General features: G+C 39.3%; 2 protein-coding genes across 4 annotated transcripts in view; both read left to right on the top strand.

Annotated features, from left to right (window-relative positions):
* Nucleotides 1-10,741, top strand: part of LOC112553652 (focadhesin-like) — a 137,005-nt gene extending 126,264 nt beyond the window's left edge. For 2 of the 3 annotated variants that reach the window (XM_025221008.1, XM_025221007.1), the window contains exon 10: nucleotides 10,489-10,741. The gene's annotated coding sequence lies outside the window, so the exon portion shown is untranslated. The remainder of the gene's footprint in view (nucleotides 1-10,488) is intronic. The other variant, XM_025221006.1, reaches the window with a different exon arrangement.
* Nucleotides 1-17,245, top strand: part of LOC112554504 (focadhesin-like) — a 36,082-nt gene that overhangs the window by 7,987 nt on the left and 10,850 nt on the right. The window contains exons 4-13 of the mRNA XM_025222288.1: nucleotides 12,173-12,240; nucleotides 12,788-13,014; nucleotides 13,244-13,370; nucleotides 13,754-13,812; nucleotides 14,163-14,169; nucleotides 14,523-14,657; nucleotides 15,090-15,234; nucleotides 15,719-15,907; nucleotides 16,188-16,309; nucleotides 16,925-17,017. Coding sequence (XP_025078073.1) covers nucleotides 12,173-12,240; nucleotides 12,788-13,014; nucleotides 13,244-13,370; nucleotides 13,754-13,812; nucleotides 14,163-14,169; nucleotides 14,523-14,657; nucleotides 15,090-15,234; nucleotides 15,719-15,907; nucleotides 16,188-16,309; nucleotides 16,925-17,017 — 1,172 coding nt within the window. The remainder of the gene's footprint in view (nucleotides 1-12,172; nucleotides 12,241-12,787; nucleotides 13,015-13,243; nucleotides 13,371-13,753; nucleotides 13,813-14,162; nucleotides 14,170-14,522; nucleotides 14,658-15,089; nucleotides 15,235-15,718; nucleotides 15,908-16,187; nucleotides 16,310-16,924; nucleotides 17,018-17,245) is intronic.

Raw genomic sequence — 17,245 nt, 5'->3', positions numbered from 1 at the left:
TGTTTTCTTCTTCTTTTTCAGCGTGTATAGCGCAGAGTTGTAGCATGGACAATAAATCCGTGTAACGAGGACTAAAGGTTCAAGGTAGCTCGTCATTTTGGTTCCTATGGGAAGTAATTTCATCCCACGAGTTTAGTTGACACCGGCAGAAGCGATCTTCCCTCCGGATCGCTACATGTAAAAGTGAGTAAGACACGGAGAAGACTGCAACATTCATTAAGGACGAGTCCGGTGAGGGAGGGAACTCAACCGAAGCATTTAAAGCATAATGAAATTTCACTATGAGGTGCTTGTAACAATATTTACATGCCTGCACAAAAACATGCGGAGATAGATTATACACAAAAAACTGCTTCATTGAAAATCACTGGCCTCATCGGCTCCGCTGTTGCCCTGGTGATAAGGCCTGTCCAAGTGACATAGCTGCGAGACTGGCGCCTTCACCTAGAACACAATCAGCACAAGACCTGGGATGTTCTGTCTGCGGCCCCGAATTGTGCTAATTTAGGCAATGGTAGACACGTTTGGAGAAACGTTCCTCGTTGGTAAAAGAAGTACAGTCGACCCTTGGTATTCAGAGAAGTAGGGGTAAGGGGTTCAGGTTCCTCGCGAACGTGAAAAATTCGCGAATAACTCCAGGTTCTCCATCCCCAAACCTTAACGCTTCATACTTAACACAGAAGGTAAAACAATACAGTATATAATAAAATACATAATACTTATATTGTACGCACTTATGACTTACTAAACATTTTTTCTTAGCTCGCTTTTCATTTTCTGGTCTATGCAAGTCGTCTGTGATTTTTTGCAAACCCCGCTTGTAAGCGAAATCCGCGAAAGTGAAGATGATGAAGACCGACTGTAATCTGAGCATCAAGACTATTTCAGCTTTTTTCTTTCCTTTCCTTTCTGAAACTCTTCATTTTTGTATGCTTTTTTTCTCATGTGTAATAAGTGGTTTTATTGGAAATCTTGACCCGCGGACAAGTCTTAGCAGCGTTTTAAAGATTATATTAAAATCATCGCCTGGAGGATATGCTTTCCTTCTTTGTGTGTGTGTGTAGGCGTGTGTGTTCGTGTGTGTGTGTGAACATTTACAAACTCTGTTCATTGTACTCAGTGATCTGGCTTTAGAAGTGTATTGTGTTTCTAGTTTTTGAAAAGTCGAGCTTACCACGATATTGAAACGAAAATTTACTGACATTCAAGGGATATAGCGTTTCTATTGTTACAAAAGCCATTATGATTTTGTAGGAACTATACATTATGTAAGACAGGAAGCATGGCTGTAGAGGACATTGGGGTGTAGGAACTATACATTGTGTAAATCATGACTAGAGAGGACACTGGGGTGTAGGAACTATACATTGTGTAAATCATGACTAGAGAGAACACTAGGGTGTAGGATGCCGGCCATGAGAATAACAACATCTTTTTAGAGCGTAGGCAGACGCGAGCGATTTTTTCTAATCTGTTGTTTTATATTTTCGGAATCATCGTCGAACACAGTAGTTTGCGACATCTTGTGTTCGTTGTAAAAGTGAAACAGCGGCTAGATTTCTGGACGTCGTTCAGATGTCTGTCTGTCTCCTTTTTTGTGAGTGTGTTTGTTAATTTGTATGCTTCTTCTGTCCTGTGCGAGTTTTTCGATTTCTAGGAGCTCGGCGTTTTTTACATGAACTTAATTTCATCGTGTTTCAAGCCGCCTCTGCCTTTCCACTTCCTCTTCGTCTATTTTTTGTGCCTTTCGCCCTCCACCTTATTGCCTTGTTTTTATCCTCGACATTTGTGGCCCGTCCACCCATCCATACAGCCAGTTGAGTCAAGGGTCGCGTTAGGGTTGGGGACACTGAACAAACATATAGTTCTCGTGGCCTATGCTCACCTTCAGAAAGTCAGTCATGTGTGGATGTGTCCGCCTTGTATGCCTGCTTGTGTCTTCCTTTGCTGTTTTTCTTTCTGAATGTGCAATATTCCTGCAACACCTGATGTATACATTTGTGCATGTGTGTGTGTCCAAGAATGAGAGAGAATAATCCTCATTAGCCTCTTTTTTTTTTCTTCGTGCGGGTGTAGATTGAAGGTCTAGCCCGCAATAATTTGTTCTCTTCTGGGTCAGTAGTAGATCCGTAACTGTTCCTCTTTGACCTCAGTGAAGGCAAAACGAAGTCGATTATATTTCATCTTCTCTGTCATTCCTTCACTCAGCTGCTGCCGCAGTCTTTGCAGACGAGATGACGTAGTCTCGTCCCGCGTGCTGTGAGGTCACGCCTGGCCGATCAGTCCTTCCCTCCTCCCCTCCTTCCCTTCCTCTCTTGGAGGTTTTAGCGATTCCTTCAGCCCTGTGCTGAGCAATGTTGCGGCCTATGGTGGCAGTCTTCACCGTGCTATTACCATTAGAACAATCGAGAGACTCAGAAAGATAACCATAACTTTTTGGTCGCCATGAATTTATTTTTCTTCCTAATTTTATTGATCGATTTTATTTCATGTTTTCTCTTGTTGTTGTTTCATCATCTTCATAAATGTACGTTCAGTCTCCTACCTTCAGGGCGGTCCGGTGGCGCAACCTTTAGCACCTGTCACCACTTCAGTGAGGATTGGTTGACCTGGGTTCAGATCTCATCTCGAGCACATTGTTCTTTCTCTGCATGTGGATGCCTTCGCCGTGGTATAGCTTTAGTTGCTGGCTCGGCCTAAAACATTAATTCCCTTCCTACCTTTAGGATCGCGGTGTTTGTGTCTCTCTCCTCATAAATTATCTCCTCCATTGCCTGTCTCTTCATCTTCATACTCATCAGCTTGTTAGCCAACTTCAATTCATACTCCTCCGATTCAACTAATCCCACTATGCGTCACGTGATGGGTATAGCCATGTACGTGCATCCCTGTAATATGTGTGTGTGTTCCCTGCATCAGAAATGATACGGAAGTTCATTTATTCGTTGAAACCATCCGTTGCCTGTCATTGTTATGTTTTACCAATCAGTCGCCCACGTCTGTCACAAATCCCGCGCGACATTTTTTTTTTTTTAAAGTTACGTGGCCTTATTTTCACATCATCAAATCCTGACTCCCAGCCACGTCTGCCGGCCTCTTGTCGCCCTCCTCGTCTCCTGTTCTCGCCATCGATCCGTCTGCTCATTCCAAGTCCGCCTCAGCTATCCGCCTATCCACCCCGGGCTACCTCATCGCTCCTTCTTAAAACCGACATGGTAACTGCTTATTGGCGGTACAGACCTCGGCTTGTAGAGACTCGGGCTGAAGCTTTAACTGTTATCGTACCTGCGGGCGAGGTACGCTTTTCATATTTCTTCAGGCTTCTCCATAAAGCTTCTTCTGGCTTCTAGCCTGGCTTCTGCTCAAATCGCCGAGTTTAAAAAACCATCCTCGTCTTCCCCATTCACTCGGTGCCTTGAATGGTCGGCAGCACACCCATCTTCAGAATCCTCTCATTAGTTCCGAATTTGTTACTCTTCTGTCAGCGCGTCACCCTGATTAAAGGGTGACAGACGATATTACCAACTGCGACCAAGGCAGAGAAGTGGTTAGCATTGCTGTGGAAGGACATTTTTAAAACCCAGCGTTTATATTTGCACTTGTTAACCTCCATGCAGAAAACTTTCCTTTTTCAATATTTGTGTTTCCTTCTTCACGCGAGTATTGGCTGTACTGTCCGAGGTCCACGATTTGTCAGACCTACGCTGTTTTGTCGCTTCAGTGAAAATATTCCCTTTGGCCTCCTCTTGTTCTTCCTCTGCAAGTGGCAACTGTTTATGAGCTGGGTGCCTCGCCGTGGTGTAGTCTTAGTTGCTGGCTCGGCGTAAAACTCCGGTCCCCCCCTCCTCTCTCTCATTATCTGAGCGGTCCGGTGATGCAACAATTAGCGCTTGTCACCAATACAGTGAGGATTAGCTGTCCTGGGTTCAGATTTCGTCTCGGGCAAGCTGTTCTTTCTGTGTATGTGGCATCTGTTACAGGGCTGGCTGCTTTGGCGCAATGTAGTATAAAACACCAACGCCCCTTCTACCCTCTCGTTATCTCTGAAATTTAACCGTCCATTATTTCTACTTTTCGTGGCATGTTCACAAACACGTGTTTACTAACATCAGCATCATAACAGCTCGAAGCTACTTTTTAGCTTTGTCAGTTTGTGTTCCTGATACCGTCCGAGTGGCTTGTCGGTTTTTTAACAAATAGTAAAGAAAAGTGCAGTAATACAGCTTTTCTTTTATCATATAGATGAGTGAATGTCTACATCTTTTAACATAGCAGAATACTTTAAAAGCCCCAGGGAGGATTTGACCTCCCCTACTTTCTTTTATTGTGAATTTTAAAAAGAGACTATTTCATACTTGTGACCGACTTTTGCAGATAATGAAATCCTTCATCATGCATGCACGGTGAGAAACTGTAGAATTTTCTGGTAGGATTCCCACTGCCGCTGAAGTTAACTACAAAAGGCGGCGAAGAAAGAAGATGCTTGAGAAAGAAAACCAGATAATAGTTGGAGAACTGCTGCAGTACCATAGACTGCTACGTGCGCCACGCGGTGGTGCACAATGAAGTGGTGATTGAAAATTCAGTTAACTTGTGGCCGTTCCTTCTGGCGCGTGGCTGGACGTGCTGTACAGAGTGCCTACGTTCCCTGGAACACGTGCTGGCACTGTCTGACCGGTGGCGTGACGTGACGACTACGTCCTGGAGGAAGTGCTGAGGGTTAGGAAATGTCATTAAAGCAAGAGATCGGGGCCAGCCACGTGTCACCATGGATGTTCGTGGTGTCACACCACTGACGGTCCAGACAGCAGGTCACTTCCGGTCGGGCTCGGAATCTCAAATTTACAAAGCCTCGTTTTCACAGCAACTGTTTCAGACTAAGATCAGTATATTTATTTTGCACATGACCCACTCGCCGTTCATCCATGGTGTCTTATACTTCCTCCGTATCTCCTGCTCGCCTCCGTAGTTTCTTTCACTCAGTTTTTCTCTCATTCCGTATTTTTCCTTCCATCTCTCGCTCGCGGGAGCGATTGCAAGAACGTGCGTTTATTGACGTGTAAGCGCTTTTTCGGTAAGCAGAATAACGGTGGATAGACGTAGGGACTTGGAACAAAAGTATCTGCCTGGAATATCTGTCGATCAACCTTTTAATATCGCAGAGAAGTATAACATCCTCATACCTCTCTAGCCCCTTCCACTGCTTTCTTTTAAAGTGTGTATTAAATTCAGCGTCAGCATGCGTAATAAAACGTACGCACATACTCTTGGCTGGTTTGTTTATAGCTAAATGACTTTCATATGTCTCAAGGTGCAGAAACTAACTGTTTTGCTAGCATTTATTTTAACGGCTTATACAGCTTCCTGCATGATCACAAAGGCTAATTCGAATTACTTCGAGTGAAAGACAGACTATTGCAACCTGTTTACGTTTTCTTCTTGACTTCTGTATAGCCACTTTCAGGTTGGAAACATGAACATAGCGAGTTTTAAGAAGAACATGTTTTCCTAGCAAAATCACTTAAGAAGGGGTCCATACACTATCAAAAGCAAGTTAATTGTTGCTCTTGTCCAATACGCACTTTAACATTTTTGTGGGGCGGAGAGATTTGAATCGTTTAGTAAAGGGCTGCAGTTACTATAACTCGCTATGGTATCTGTCTAGCTGGCCCATGCTGTTCGTTTTCCATGCCTTGGGAAAAAACGTCCTAAAGAAGGGCCTCCGTCTAGGCGATCTCCCGGCATTCACACAGCACTGGGCAGGACAAATACAGAAGCCTGCTTTAATGTGTTCCGTGAAATGGAAAATGTCTGAGATTTGTGCTGAAGGCTGGGAGCAGAGAGGCTTGCTAACATGCTTAGCACATTTCTTGAGCAGCTAACAAATAGTGAGTTCAGCCAGAAGCCCTGATCAAAGAATTCTTTGTCATAGCACAGTGCTTGAAGGAACTTAAAACGAAAATACTTTGCCTCTCATTTCGTCTCACCCACAAAGAAGACTGCGTCCTTTGTACCACATTAATCACAGACATTGCCAGAAATGTACTGAGTTATTGTCAACAGTGCTCATGGGTACCTTTCAGTACTCGGAGTCGAAGAGTGAGATTAAAATATGGTTTACATGGGGAGCAGATGAACAGATATTAGGAATTCAGTCCCTTGGTCGTTGAAAGGAGTTCGGGATGCAAAAGCTGACAAAGCCATTGCTGAGCAGAGGCAGGTCAGTTCTCACAATGACCCTCGCCCCCATGCACTTCTTCCATTGTCGAACTTGCTGTCTGGTTACTGTCTGGTCCCATGAATGATGGTCTTTCTGTTGTGTCGGCTCGCATGGCTAAACTATACAATCAGCATGTGTCCTCATGGCCCACATAAATAAAGCTGCTATGAAGTTTTCTTTCACAGACATATAGCAAAACAAAACTATCAGACCGAAGCAGTATCAAAACAATAGATTTTTCTTTCATAGTTTATAGAATATTGATGAGGAGAAGGAAGAGAAGGACGACGAAAAAGCAGTGACATAGGAGCCTTGTACTAGCTGCCATGTCTGATAAAATAATGTTCAGCACAGAAAAAAGAAAAACAAATTTTGTGCAACGATTTTTTAGCTTGAATTCTTTTTAGACTGCATATGTTTTTTCAAGGATTCTTTTCTATTACAAAACTAATTTTCACGCCAGATCATTTTTATTCTGCTGTTTATGAACTGGGATTGAAATTTTTTTAAAGCTTTTATGCAAACGCTTTCACCCTCTGTGGCCATCCCACTCTCCTCATAAGCCCTCTCTCTCCCCCAAACTCTTTCACGTTCTCTCTCTCTCACAGACACACACAGTAACATGAACACAGCTACAAAACACACATGCACACACACACACACAAAATCATTAATAGTTTTGTTTTTGGTATTGATGTAGTTATCAATGTCAAACAAAAAACAAGTCTGAAGAGATAAATGATAAAGCATGCCTTAATTTCAGTCCTCGTAAAGCGGCTTTTATTCTACGAATGGTATATGATGAGGGTGGGAAGGGGAGCACCTTGTTGATGAGTTGTGGGAATGTTATCTGCGGATCCTTTGGTCTCCAAGGTCAGAATTGTTCTTGTTTTCATCATATTTATTTTTACTTAAGGGAAAATGAAACACTCTTTTGTGTCAGGCCAGATACAGCATCCTTGTTGTAAGCAAAGAGATGGACATTATGTTCAGCAAGAAATATGTTATTTTAAGATGGAAGTTTTTTTTAAAAAAAGTATTTAAAAAATTGAAACTAGTACCTATTATAACAAAACTCTTCCTCATCTATATATTGACAGGTTTATGCTGATTACAGATTTCTCCATCATGAACACCCCACATGTGCAGTGCATTGGACAAGAAATAATGAAATATAATTGTCAGTTTATCATATTAGTTCTAATCATAAATATAATTGTCAGTTCTGGTGTGTATTGCTTATCTGTTGTTAAACCCCATTGTTCATGGTTGCTTAAGAGTGGTGGATGCCCTTTTCTTGACTTTACTCCCAGATGGTGGTTAGTTTTTCCTCTTTTTTTTTTTTTTTTTTTGGCCAGCTAGTACGTATGTATATGTGCACAAGTTAAAAGGTAAAGAGTCCTGAGCAGTATGTGAGGGATTGTGTGAAGAAGCTGAACCCTTTCCTTGTGCCATCTTTACCTTGCCTATTAAATCAAGTGCCCATTTCAGCTGGACAGCCACTGTAGGCAGGCAGGACAATTTTAGCCGCAGGCCTGAGTAGCCCTTGAAGTAACTACTCTCAGCTCCATAGTCGAGTGCACTAACCACCAGGCTACAGAGCCTCTACAGCCTGCATATTTTTAGTATTGTCAAAGACACATTACCTGAAAAATATGCAAATTCACGTGTTAAAATATATGCAGAATTTTTGTTTTAAATCATTCAGGGCAAAATTGATTAAAATTCCAGTTAACAGATTGAAATTTTATAGAGAGCAATCCATGCCAGTTAAATAGCTTTTGAAAGTGTAGTTTGACTGCTGCAAAGTAAATATAGATAATGTTAATTATAGCTGTCATTGATTTTTGTGTTGTACATGATATATTGTACATAAGATTAAGAGCAAGCAGAACAGCACCCCCCACCCCCTGCAAGCAACTGCCAAATACAAAAAAAGTAGACATTAATATTATGGAAGGAGTGAAGGCAGCCAAGAAAAACTGGATTAAGGGGAAATGCAGCGAGATAGACAAAAGTGATGGCATGGCTCAAAGGTCTATAACTTCTGAAAGTCCTCACCAACTTAAGTCAGAAGAATACGTCAGTCATCAAAGACAGCAGTGATCACATCACAGAAGAAAAGGCAACAATCTATACACCTTCCCATTGAGAAAGACCCCAAACATTCTCCAGGGTAACCAGATTGTGACTGGTGGCCTGACAGACCTTCCAGTTCTAAAGGAAGATGTCAAACGTCAAACAAGCTGTATGCAGTCCAAAGGGAGGGAAATCACCTGGGGGGACAACATCGCAGAGAAGGTTTGCATGGAAGAAACAGTAAAGGCCATTACCATGCTATGTCAAACAGTCTAGGAAAGCATACCCATTTCAAAAAAAAGATAGCAGCAAGCAGTACTAAAATTACGAGGACCAAAAGTCTAATTAGCCACCCAAGCAAGGTAATCCAAAATTGCATCAACTCCATTCCTGAGGAGCTGTTAGCCACGTGGCTGACATTCACATAAAGATCATATCAGCAACAACAACACTGCCTAGTTGGACAGTATATGACACTGCACAGCATCAGCTTCACCACCCAGTGCATGCTATACAAGTCCCTCGTCTGTTCCATCCCCTTCTGTATTGTTGTACTGTTGTGACCTTGCTTACTAAGACAGAAAAACAGATCCAAGCATTTGCAACCAAGTGTCTAGCAAAACTGCACTGAATCACGTACAAGAAACATAAATCCAACGATTTCATATGGATCACCATCACCACCCTCGTGAGTCCCTAGGAAACCCTGTTCACAATGGTTAAATGGCACAAGGTGGTCTGGTTCAGTAGACGAGGCCTGCCATGACACTTTATCTCCACCTTATCTCCAAGGTTCCTTGAAAAGAGGGGCACCCCCAAGGCATGCAGAGGGATTAGAATTAGATGGCGAACATGAAGGAGTAAGCCATGCTTATCCATTAATGGTGGTGCAACCTGGATGCTGCTACATCTAGTCCCCCCTAATGACCAATACCAGCAAGCCAGCTTCACTGGCCAGCCAGATTCTCTGGTGATCAATTATTACCAGTCAAGGGACTGATGAAGATGACAGAGAACAGACTATAGACAAGAAAAACATCAATTATACTTTCACAAATAAGATAAAATTAATTGAACCAGAATCATGAGAAACTAAAAGGAACTTTTTAAAACCTCAATAAATCCAAAAGCAGAAATAAGTAAGAGCAAAAGTAGATTAATGATATTATGTTTGTAAGCATGTGTGTGCACATGTGAGCATATGTTTACTTTTAGTTTATTCCTTGCTACTCTTCGAGTACCATAGGGCCACTATGTGCATCTGTACATTTAAATAATAAATGCAAAATGTGTATAGCGCATAATCGCATACCTAAGGACCATGCTTGTAACACTTACTAATGAGACATGGGCAACATACAAAGGACAGCAGAACAAGCAAACAACATATGAACTTCCGAAGAATACACTACAGTACCAATGATGAATAAAAAACAAATACAGAAAATGCAAAGAGAAATCAAATAACAAAGACAGAGTATTATGATTTTGCGAAAGGAAGATGATGAGGGAAGTAGCAATAAGCAGACATGGATGGTTGTGAAAAAGAACTAGCATTGTGCAAACTGGGGTTTAAGGAAGAGGTGTGTTTTCAGTGCACATTTAGGGGATTCAATAGTGAGTAGGTAGCGGATATGGAAAGGAGAGATTCCTGCAGGTGTGACAGCCATTGCAAATGTGTTTGGGCAGCAGTAAAGAAGAAATAAGTGAACAGAAAATGTGTTCCTGCACAAACTGTTCTTATGAGTGTTTATGGAGAAAGCTTTACATATTTTGATCATGGAATTTATTAGTGTTTTAATTACATTTATCATCAGTTATGGGTGTTAGTGTAAAATATCCAACAACAAAAATAGTTTCAGCACAGTGTTCATTGTTATTGTTCACTTTCAAGTTATAAATTTTTTATTTTATCATGATATTTTTTATAGGTACATTTATATTCATAGAGTCATTTATATTTTTTGCAATAGCTGGGTGTAGAGCACTTGGATTACACCATAGACCAGGATTTACTATTTTTCTGTGGGCAGTTCATATTCTGAGAAACTATTTTTTCCCATAAATTTATATTTATTGAGATTATCTGATCTTATAGAGCACTTTCTTAATTTGTCTTTATCTATGCTGATACTATATGTCACACAGTAAATTATTTGCTTTTGCATGTGTAGCATTTATGTTTGCAGTGGATAAGGCTTTGTCTGTAGTCACCACAGACAGTTGTGGTGCAGACATGGCTTTACTGGTCTTGCCGTTGCTGCAGTTCCTTGCAATGCCATCACCAGCAACAGGACAAGGCACACACAAGACAGGACATGCAATTGATAACTACAAGGAAAATTGTTCATGCTGCATCCTCAGCACTGAGGAAAGTTGAAAATCTGATTCAGCTAGTTTACTGACAAACGAGTCTCTCAGGTAACTGGTCTACTGAGCCTGATAAGGTATATCTTGTGATAGCTTTATTCTCAAAGATGAACTTATGGAGGTCAGAGAAGTAATTTCATTAAATTAGTATTGAGATTATACATTAGTAAGTTACTACTTTGAACAGATGGTAAGAGGGAAATATTGGATTTATTTCACCTCTACGTTATAGTTATAACATTTCTTTAACTATTGACAGACTATAATAGACAGACTATTAACTATAATAACATCACAGCATAAAATCATGAAATGCACAGACACACAAAATCCTCAAATATCCAGCTACTGTACTTGGCTAAGCAGCTCGGCCTACTGAATTTTTTGTTCTCGAAGCTGTGCTGCTGTTTCTCTAGCGTTATATAAACACAAAAGCCTACCATCGTGCATCAGCGACTGTTATGATTTCCTTTCCTTTCCCCTAACAACCAGATTAGGACGCTTTTATCATGAGCATAGTGATCGTTTGCATAAAGATAAGGCAGAAGCTATAAATGATAGAGTTGGGGTAGGGAAGGCTGCACAAGTACTAAAAAAAAATATTTTGGTCCAAGGGAAGAAACTATATTTTACATTTCGGTAATATTTTATAATTGTTTCCCTTGATGGTACACCTGGCGTGATTATTACTGGCGGCTTTTGCGGGTAAACAAAATGTAGAATGAAAGCAGAATTCTAACAGCATTATTGAAATTCATTATTTAATTAATTTCTTTTGTTTTATGACTGCGGAAAGAAATTGTTTGTTTTGCCCTTTGTTTTTGTGGTATGAAATGCAACTTAACATCACATTCTGGTAAACATTTTTAACATTTACTTTAAAAACAAAGCTTTGCCATGGGTTAAATTTATTGCAGGTCAGAAGTGCAGGGGAATATTTTCCTCACCTATTTTCAGAAAGTCTAGAATGTCACATTCAGACACAGTTGTTCTGTGTTGTTGCCAGCAGTACTGCCGCAAGCCTGCAATGGCTGTCACACCTGCAGGAATCGATAATAGGTATTAAAGGCATCTTTAGATTTCATCTGGGGAAGATGTTACAGCATCAATACTAAGAATTTAACTCATTGTGTATCGACACAATTGATCTATAGAATAGCTCAATATGAGAGTATTGATGCAATTGAGCTATACAGCTATGAAACTGTACAGGAAGAGTTAAAGTGATGTCAGTCTTATACATGCTTAAATTACATTACTGAATTTTCTATAAAGTTAACTAGAAAAATTATGGTCATAAGTATTTTCAAATCAAAATCAAATCAAAATAAATATATAAATAATAATTATAATAATTAAATATATTAGCTTCAGTTTTAAAATTTATATTTATCACCACAAACTCTGAAAGCTAAACTTTTTTATTTATTTTCAGATCAGAAAGGTACACAGACTATTTCAGTTCAGACGACCTGTGAAGTGGCTGCTTTGATGGTTGTTCAGAGGATTCGGAGGTTCTCAACCAGGCACTGGGGGTGCTTGTGAACATTGCTCGACTGGATCCTACAAAGGTACAGATTCCACATGGACTTGCAATATTTTGATCTATATCATTACCATGTCCTTGATTTTACTTTATATTTTTTCATCCCTTTTCCCAGAAGGATGCATTCTGTTGAGTGTTTTGAAAACTGACTCATGCATATCTCCAAATATTATTGTGTATGTGCCTATTTCTTTTTTTATATATATAAAGAGATTCTTTGCAAATGCTTGACAACAAAATGTTCTAAAGTTTGCCGACATCTATTTCAATCAAAGATAATGAAAACACTGATTTCATGTTGTTGTGCTCAACACAACAATTATTTTCTTACTTCAGGCTACGTATTTTCTTCCACTGCTTCTGTACTGTCTTTCACGGGAGACTGTTCCTGAGATACGGTTGCTGCTGCTGGATCACATTCCCAGAATGGCTCAACATAAGGTAGCTTTTTGTTTTGTGTACTCCAAGGTTGAAGTTTATTTAACTTCACTGAGATCAATTTTATGTTTGATGTCAATGCATGTGGTATGAACATCATCCTTTAGATGACCATGCTTATGATTTTGCTGCAGTTTTGTATTGCACCAATATTGAAAACCCTGCAAACTTTGGCAGCAACACAAAAGTTGTGCCCAGTGGCTATTCGTCTGATGACATCGTTATGGCAACTACAAGATCGTTGCTTTCCTCATTTGCTTAAAACCATTGGTGAAGGAGACACAAAGTCTAAATCAGCAGAACTATCTTTTGACATCATCTTGGCAAAAGCAGAAGCAATCAAGGACATTTGCCACTCAAAGTAAGTTTTTTGGTCCCAGCATCTAAGTACATGTAGCCTCGTATTTTTATTTGACGCTATAGATTTTTTACAATACATACGCATTTTCCCCTTTCATTTGACCTCACTCATGCAGTTGAGACGCACTTCATATATTTGTAACATTGCTCTTCTTACCACATCTATCACGTTAACTTCTTGTGTATTTACATTTTCATCAAATAACTGTTTGCTTTTCTGTCTTTCATAGACCTGAACAGCATGGTGCAGAACTGTTAGCCCCTCTGTCCCATGTTTTGCAGACAGCAGTAGATGAAGAAGGAGGAGCACCCTGTGCATTAGCACTGGAGGGTTTATATCACCTTTGCGAAGCAGAGGTAAGTGACAGTTATGAGTGACAAGAATCTGCAAGACACTTATGTGCTGATGAGATAGAGAATTTCCTAGGTGGAAAAAACATAATGATTGTGACATGTATTACAGAATAATGATACATGCTTCTTTCAGCTTTCTTTAAAGTACTTAAAGCACTCTGCTTTATTTTCCCCTTATTAATATAGAAACTAAGTATGATTATCACGTGCGTCATCTTATTTCCTGTACGTCTTCAAACAAATTTTATTTTCTAGATTTAGACATTTTTTTTGTAGGAACAGTGTATGACTGCTGGATCAGTTATGGCTTATTGACAGGAAATTGTTAAGCTACTGCAAATGTATATAAACACTTAGCATGACAGCTTAATTCCTAACTTTTTCAGGTAACTGACATCCAGTCAGTTTGGGGTGTTTTGAGTAAACAGCTTGCCAGTGACCAGAGGTTAGGACCCACTCTTTTTTAGTTTATTAGTTTTACTTTATATAGAGCTTTGTTTGATTTTGGCGTGTGTTTTTTAAAATTTATTTGCAGATAGGATATTTTCATCAACCTCAGTATTACACTATGTTTAAAAAATGTCAAACAAATAGTAGTATCTTTAAACTAAGGTGTGCTCCAAAGGTTGTGAAGCATATGAATTATTTTCATATTTAATAGGTTATTTAAATGTCTTGATTTAAATAATTTAGGAGTAAATCAGCTTACCATGACTAATTGAGACTATCTGTCTGTATGAATGCTAAAACTGTGTACCAACCTGAAATAGTCATGAACATGCTTTCTTTTCACAGGCGTGCAGTAATAGAAAAGATCTGTGAGCTTTTTTCTCTGGTTCCTTCCCTTGCAATTAATACCCAGAGTACGAGGTGGGTTGAATATGATTGCCTCCCCTTAACGTCCCACCATGGAAAGGGATCAACTTATTTTTCTTCAACAAATTTTTTAAAGCTAAAATTAATGTCTTGTAGTTATAATCATGTCCATGGAAAGATACAAGATTTCAATTCCTAGACTTTGAGATGGCATTTAGTTTACAAAATGAGTGTTGTTCTAGCAGTGGAATAGTTGTTTTTGCTTGGGGGTCCATGATCTTCCATGGATTTTTAAAAAAAAAAGTGTTTATGTCTTATTTTTTTATTGTCTTGTTTCAGAAATTTCAGGCAGAGTGTGTCACTAGCTTATGGAAGTATGCCTGGAGCTCAGACATCCATGTACAGAGAGCAGCTTTCCAAGCCCTTGCATCATACAGCTTAGACAACTTTCACGTTAGTCATCTGCCCAGACAGGTATGGCTTGCAAAAACTTAAGCTGGCTGTATAATCCTCTAATATTTTAAGTGCTACAGTGTATCACTAGATCAGTTAATTGCAGATGAAGAACTCACTATTAACAGATATTGCTAGGTCAATCCTAGTAAAGACAACTGCCACCAGCTAAATTAAAAAGTTACTGGATATGAAGATCTTTTCCCATTAGTTACAAGGCTCTGTGTGGATGGGTCAATGGATGTAAACAAGAATAAAAGATATGGGCAAAATGTTATATGTTTAGATATGAATTTATTTTCACCATGGTTAAAAACATATTTTTATAGTGATAATAAATAAATAGGATAATAATAATTTCTTCTTCTGTTTTCTTTTCATTGTTTTCCTTTTTAAAGCACATAATCTTCACGCGTGAGAAACAACAAGTATTTTACTGTGTTCTTTTTACAGGTTTGTGAAGACCTTTACCAGCAGATTATTATGATGCAACAGCAGGAAGAGAAAGAAAATTTAAGCATTGATGAAGTTTTCACATTTATACCAGGCGTCAGCTTCACCAGGCTTTTGCACACTTTGTCTGAACCTGTTCTTGATGGTAATATGTTAAGTTGGCATGGAAGTTGTGAAAATGTTGTGTCTTCTGTTTGTGGTTTTGAGTCAACAAATGTGTGTGTGTGCATCCATGTGTACATGTGTGAACACAAGCACATAAAAATATAATTTATATATGTGTGTGTTTTGTTTGTTTTGTAAAGAATATCACCAGAATATCCTTTAATATATGCATACACAAATATGCAAAACAAATATAAGCCTGCATGTACATATCCATGTACATCATAAAAAAGTATGGAAATGCAGAACAAACTATGGAGTACATCCCACAGGAATATAGGTTCCTCAAGGAACTGGCTGTATGGACATGTAGATGCTTTGCAGAAGACTGCCCATTTTATCTCAAGAGCTGGCCTCCAAGTGGGACAAAAAATAGGGAAACAAGAATGTCAACAACATAAAAAACATCAATTTCTAATACTGTTTACCTATTTGTAACATGAATTTCCTGTACTTGTGCCCAGACTATGGAGGGTTCCTGAGTAGCATGGTAGGAAAAGAGGTGGACTCCCTTCCTCGAGGAATATATCATTCTTCCACACGTCAACAAGGAATAGCTAGAAGTCAGGATAAGGCAATTAGTGCTATCCCATCTTTTATCAGTGGTCAGTACAACAGAACCAAGCAGCCTGGCTTGCGTCCAAGCCTAGCAGGTGAGTGATCCTAAAACTTACAGTGTCTGATTAAATAATTACGATTGTGGCTGCCCGTAAATGTTTGAGAATGTGAGGTGCACCTTTTCAAACATGCTCTGTTTACTAGTAAGGTGTATGCTGCTCAGGATCTATATATACGATGCACATTTTAAACTTATTAAGTATACTCATAAGCTGTATGTTTCTATAGGACCTTTTTAAAATTTGTTTACCTGTAAGATGTATGCTTCTTGGGATCTATATATATGATGCACCTTTTTAAACTTACTCTTCACAGCTGCTCTTTTATTCTCATATGACCCCCCGGTGGAGGTTGGAAGGGATGGACGTCCTCGAAAACATTACCTCATCAAACATGGCAAGCAGTTTCTGGACACTTTTCGCACCCTTTTGAATGAAGTAAGAGCTATAACTGCTTGACTGTCTTTACCAATGAATGCTGATGATTTCAACCTGTATATTTCTTGTGTGGTATCTAAGCCAAGGGGCAGACGACCTCTCCTGGCCCCTTCTAATTGTAATCTTAAAATATTTTTCCAGTATATAATAGTATGCTTACAATTCAATTGTCAATATCTACATTTCATTCAGTAATGTGATATAGACATCAAACATCAGGACAAGTGCACTAGGATCTACATCACTACTTGAGGATAGATCAGGCCTATTTTACAGCCCCTTGTCCCCCCTGTCCTCCCTGTCCTCCTCTCTCATCAGTCCTGCTCAGTCCTGACTATTTACATGTATGTAAGGCATAGGTTTAGAACTGACATTCTGACAAAGCTGAAATATTTGTTTTCTTTTTTAAATAGCGTTTTGATTTGACTACTTTGGCAATATTTAAAGTGTTGATATTTGATATGCAGATATCTGTGTAATAAATCTAAATCTAATTATTAAATAATGAATTTAACCAAGGCTACATATTGCCATTTACTTAACACTTTCTATACAATTCGCACCCCTGAATGCTTGATTCACCTGTATTGAATTAAAATCACATTTTCTTGCCAGGTGCCAGTGCAACCCTCAGAATGGCACCGCACCATGCTCATGCCTCAGGCGTGGCAGTCTTTTGTGGAGCGTGTTTTCCTTGCAGTGATTGAGGTAGAAGAACTGAGGATTATAAAATAACTTCTGACCTTAAAAAGCAAATTAAAAAAATGATTTCATGGAAAAGCCAGTTTCACTGTGTCATTAAAGTCCCTAAGAAAGTTCCTTAAATGTGCTTAACTTTGTCTCACTATAATCACTTCTGTCAATCTTACCTTTACTTGCACTCACATTATTTTTTTCTAATCATGTCTCTTGTATCAAAACAACAGCAAAAATAAC

This window comes from Pomacea canaliculata, linkage group LG13 (assembly GCF_003073045.1).
Source record: "Pomacea canaliculata isolate SZHN2017 linkage group LG13, ASM307304v1, whole genome shotgun sequence".
NCBI lineage: Eukaryota > Metazoa > Mollusca > Gastropoda > Architaenioglossa > Ampullariidae > Pomacea > Pomacea canaliculata.
This window is presented reverse-complemented; position numbering and strand designations above follow the sequence as displayed.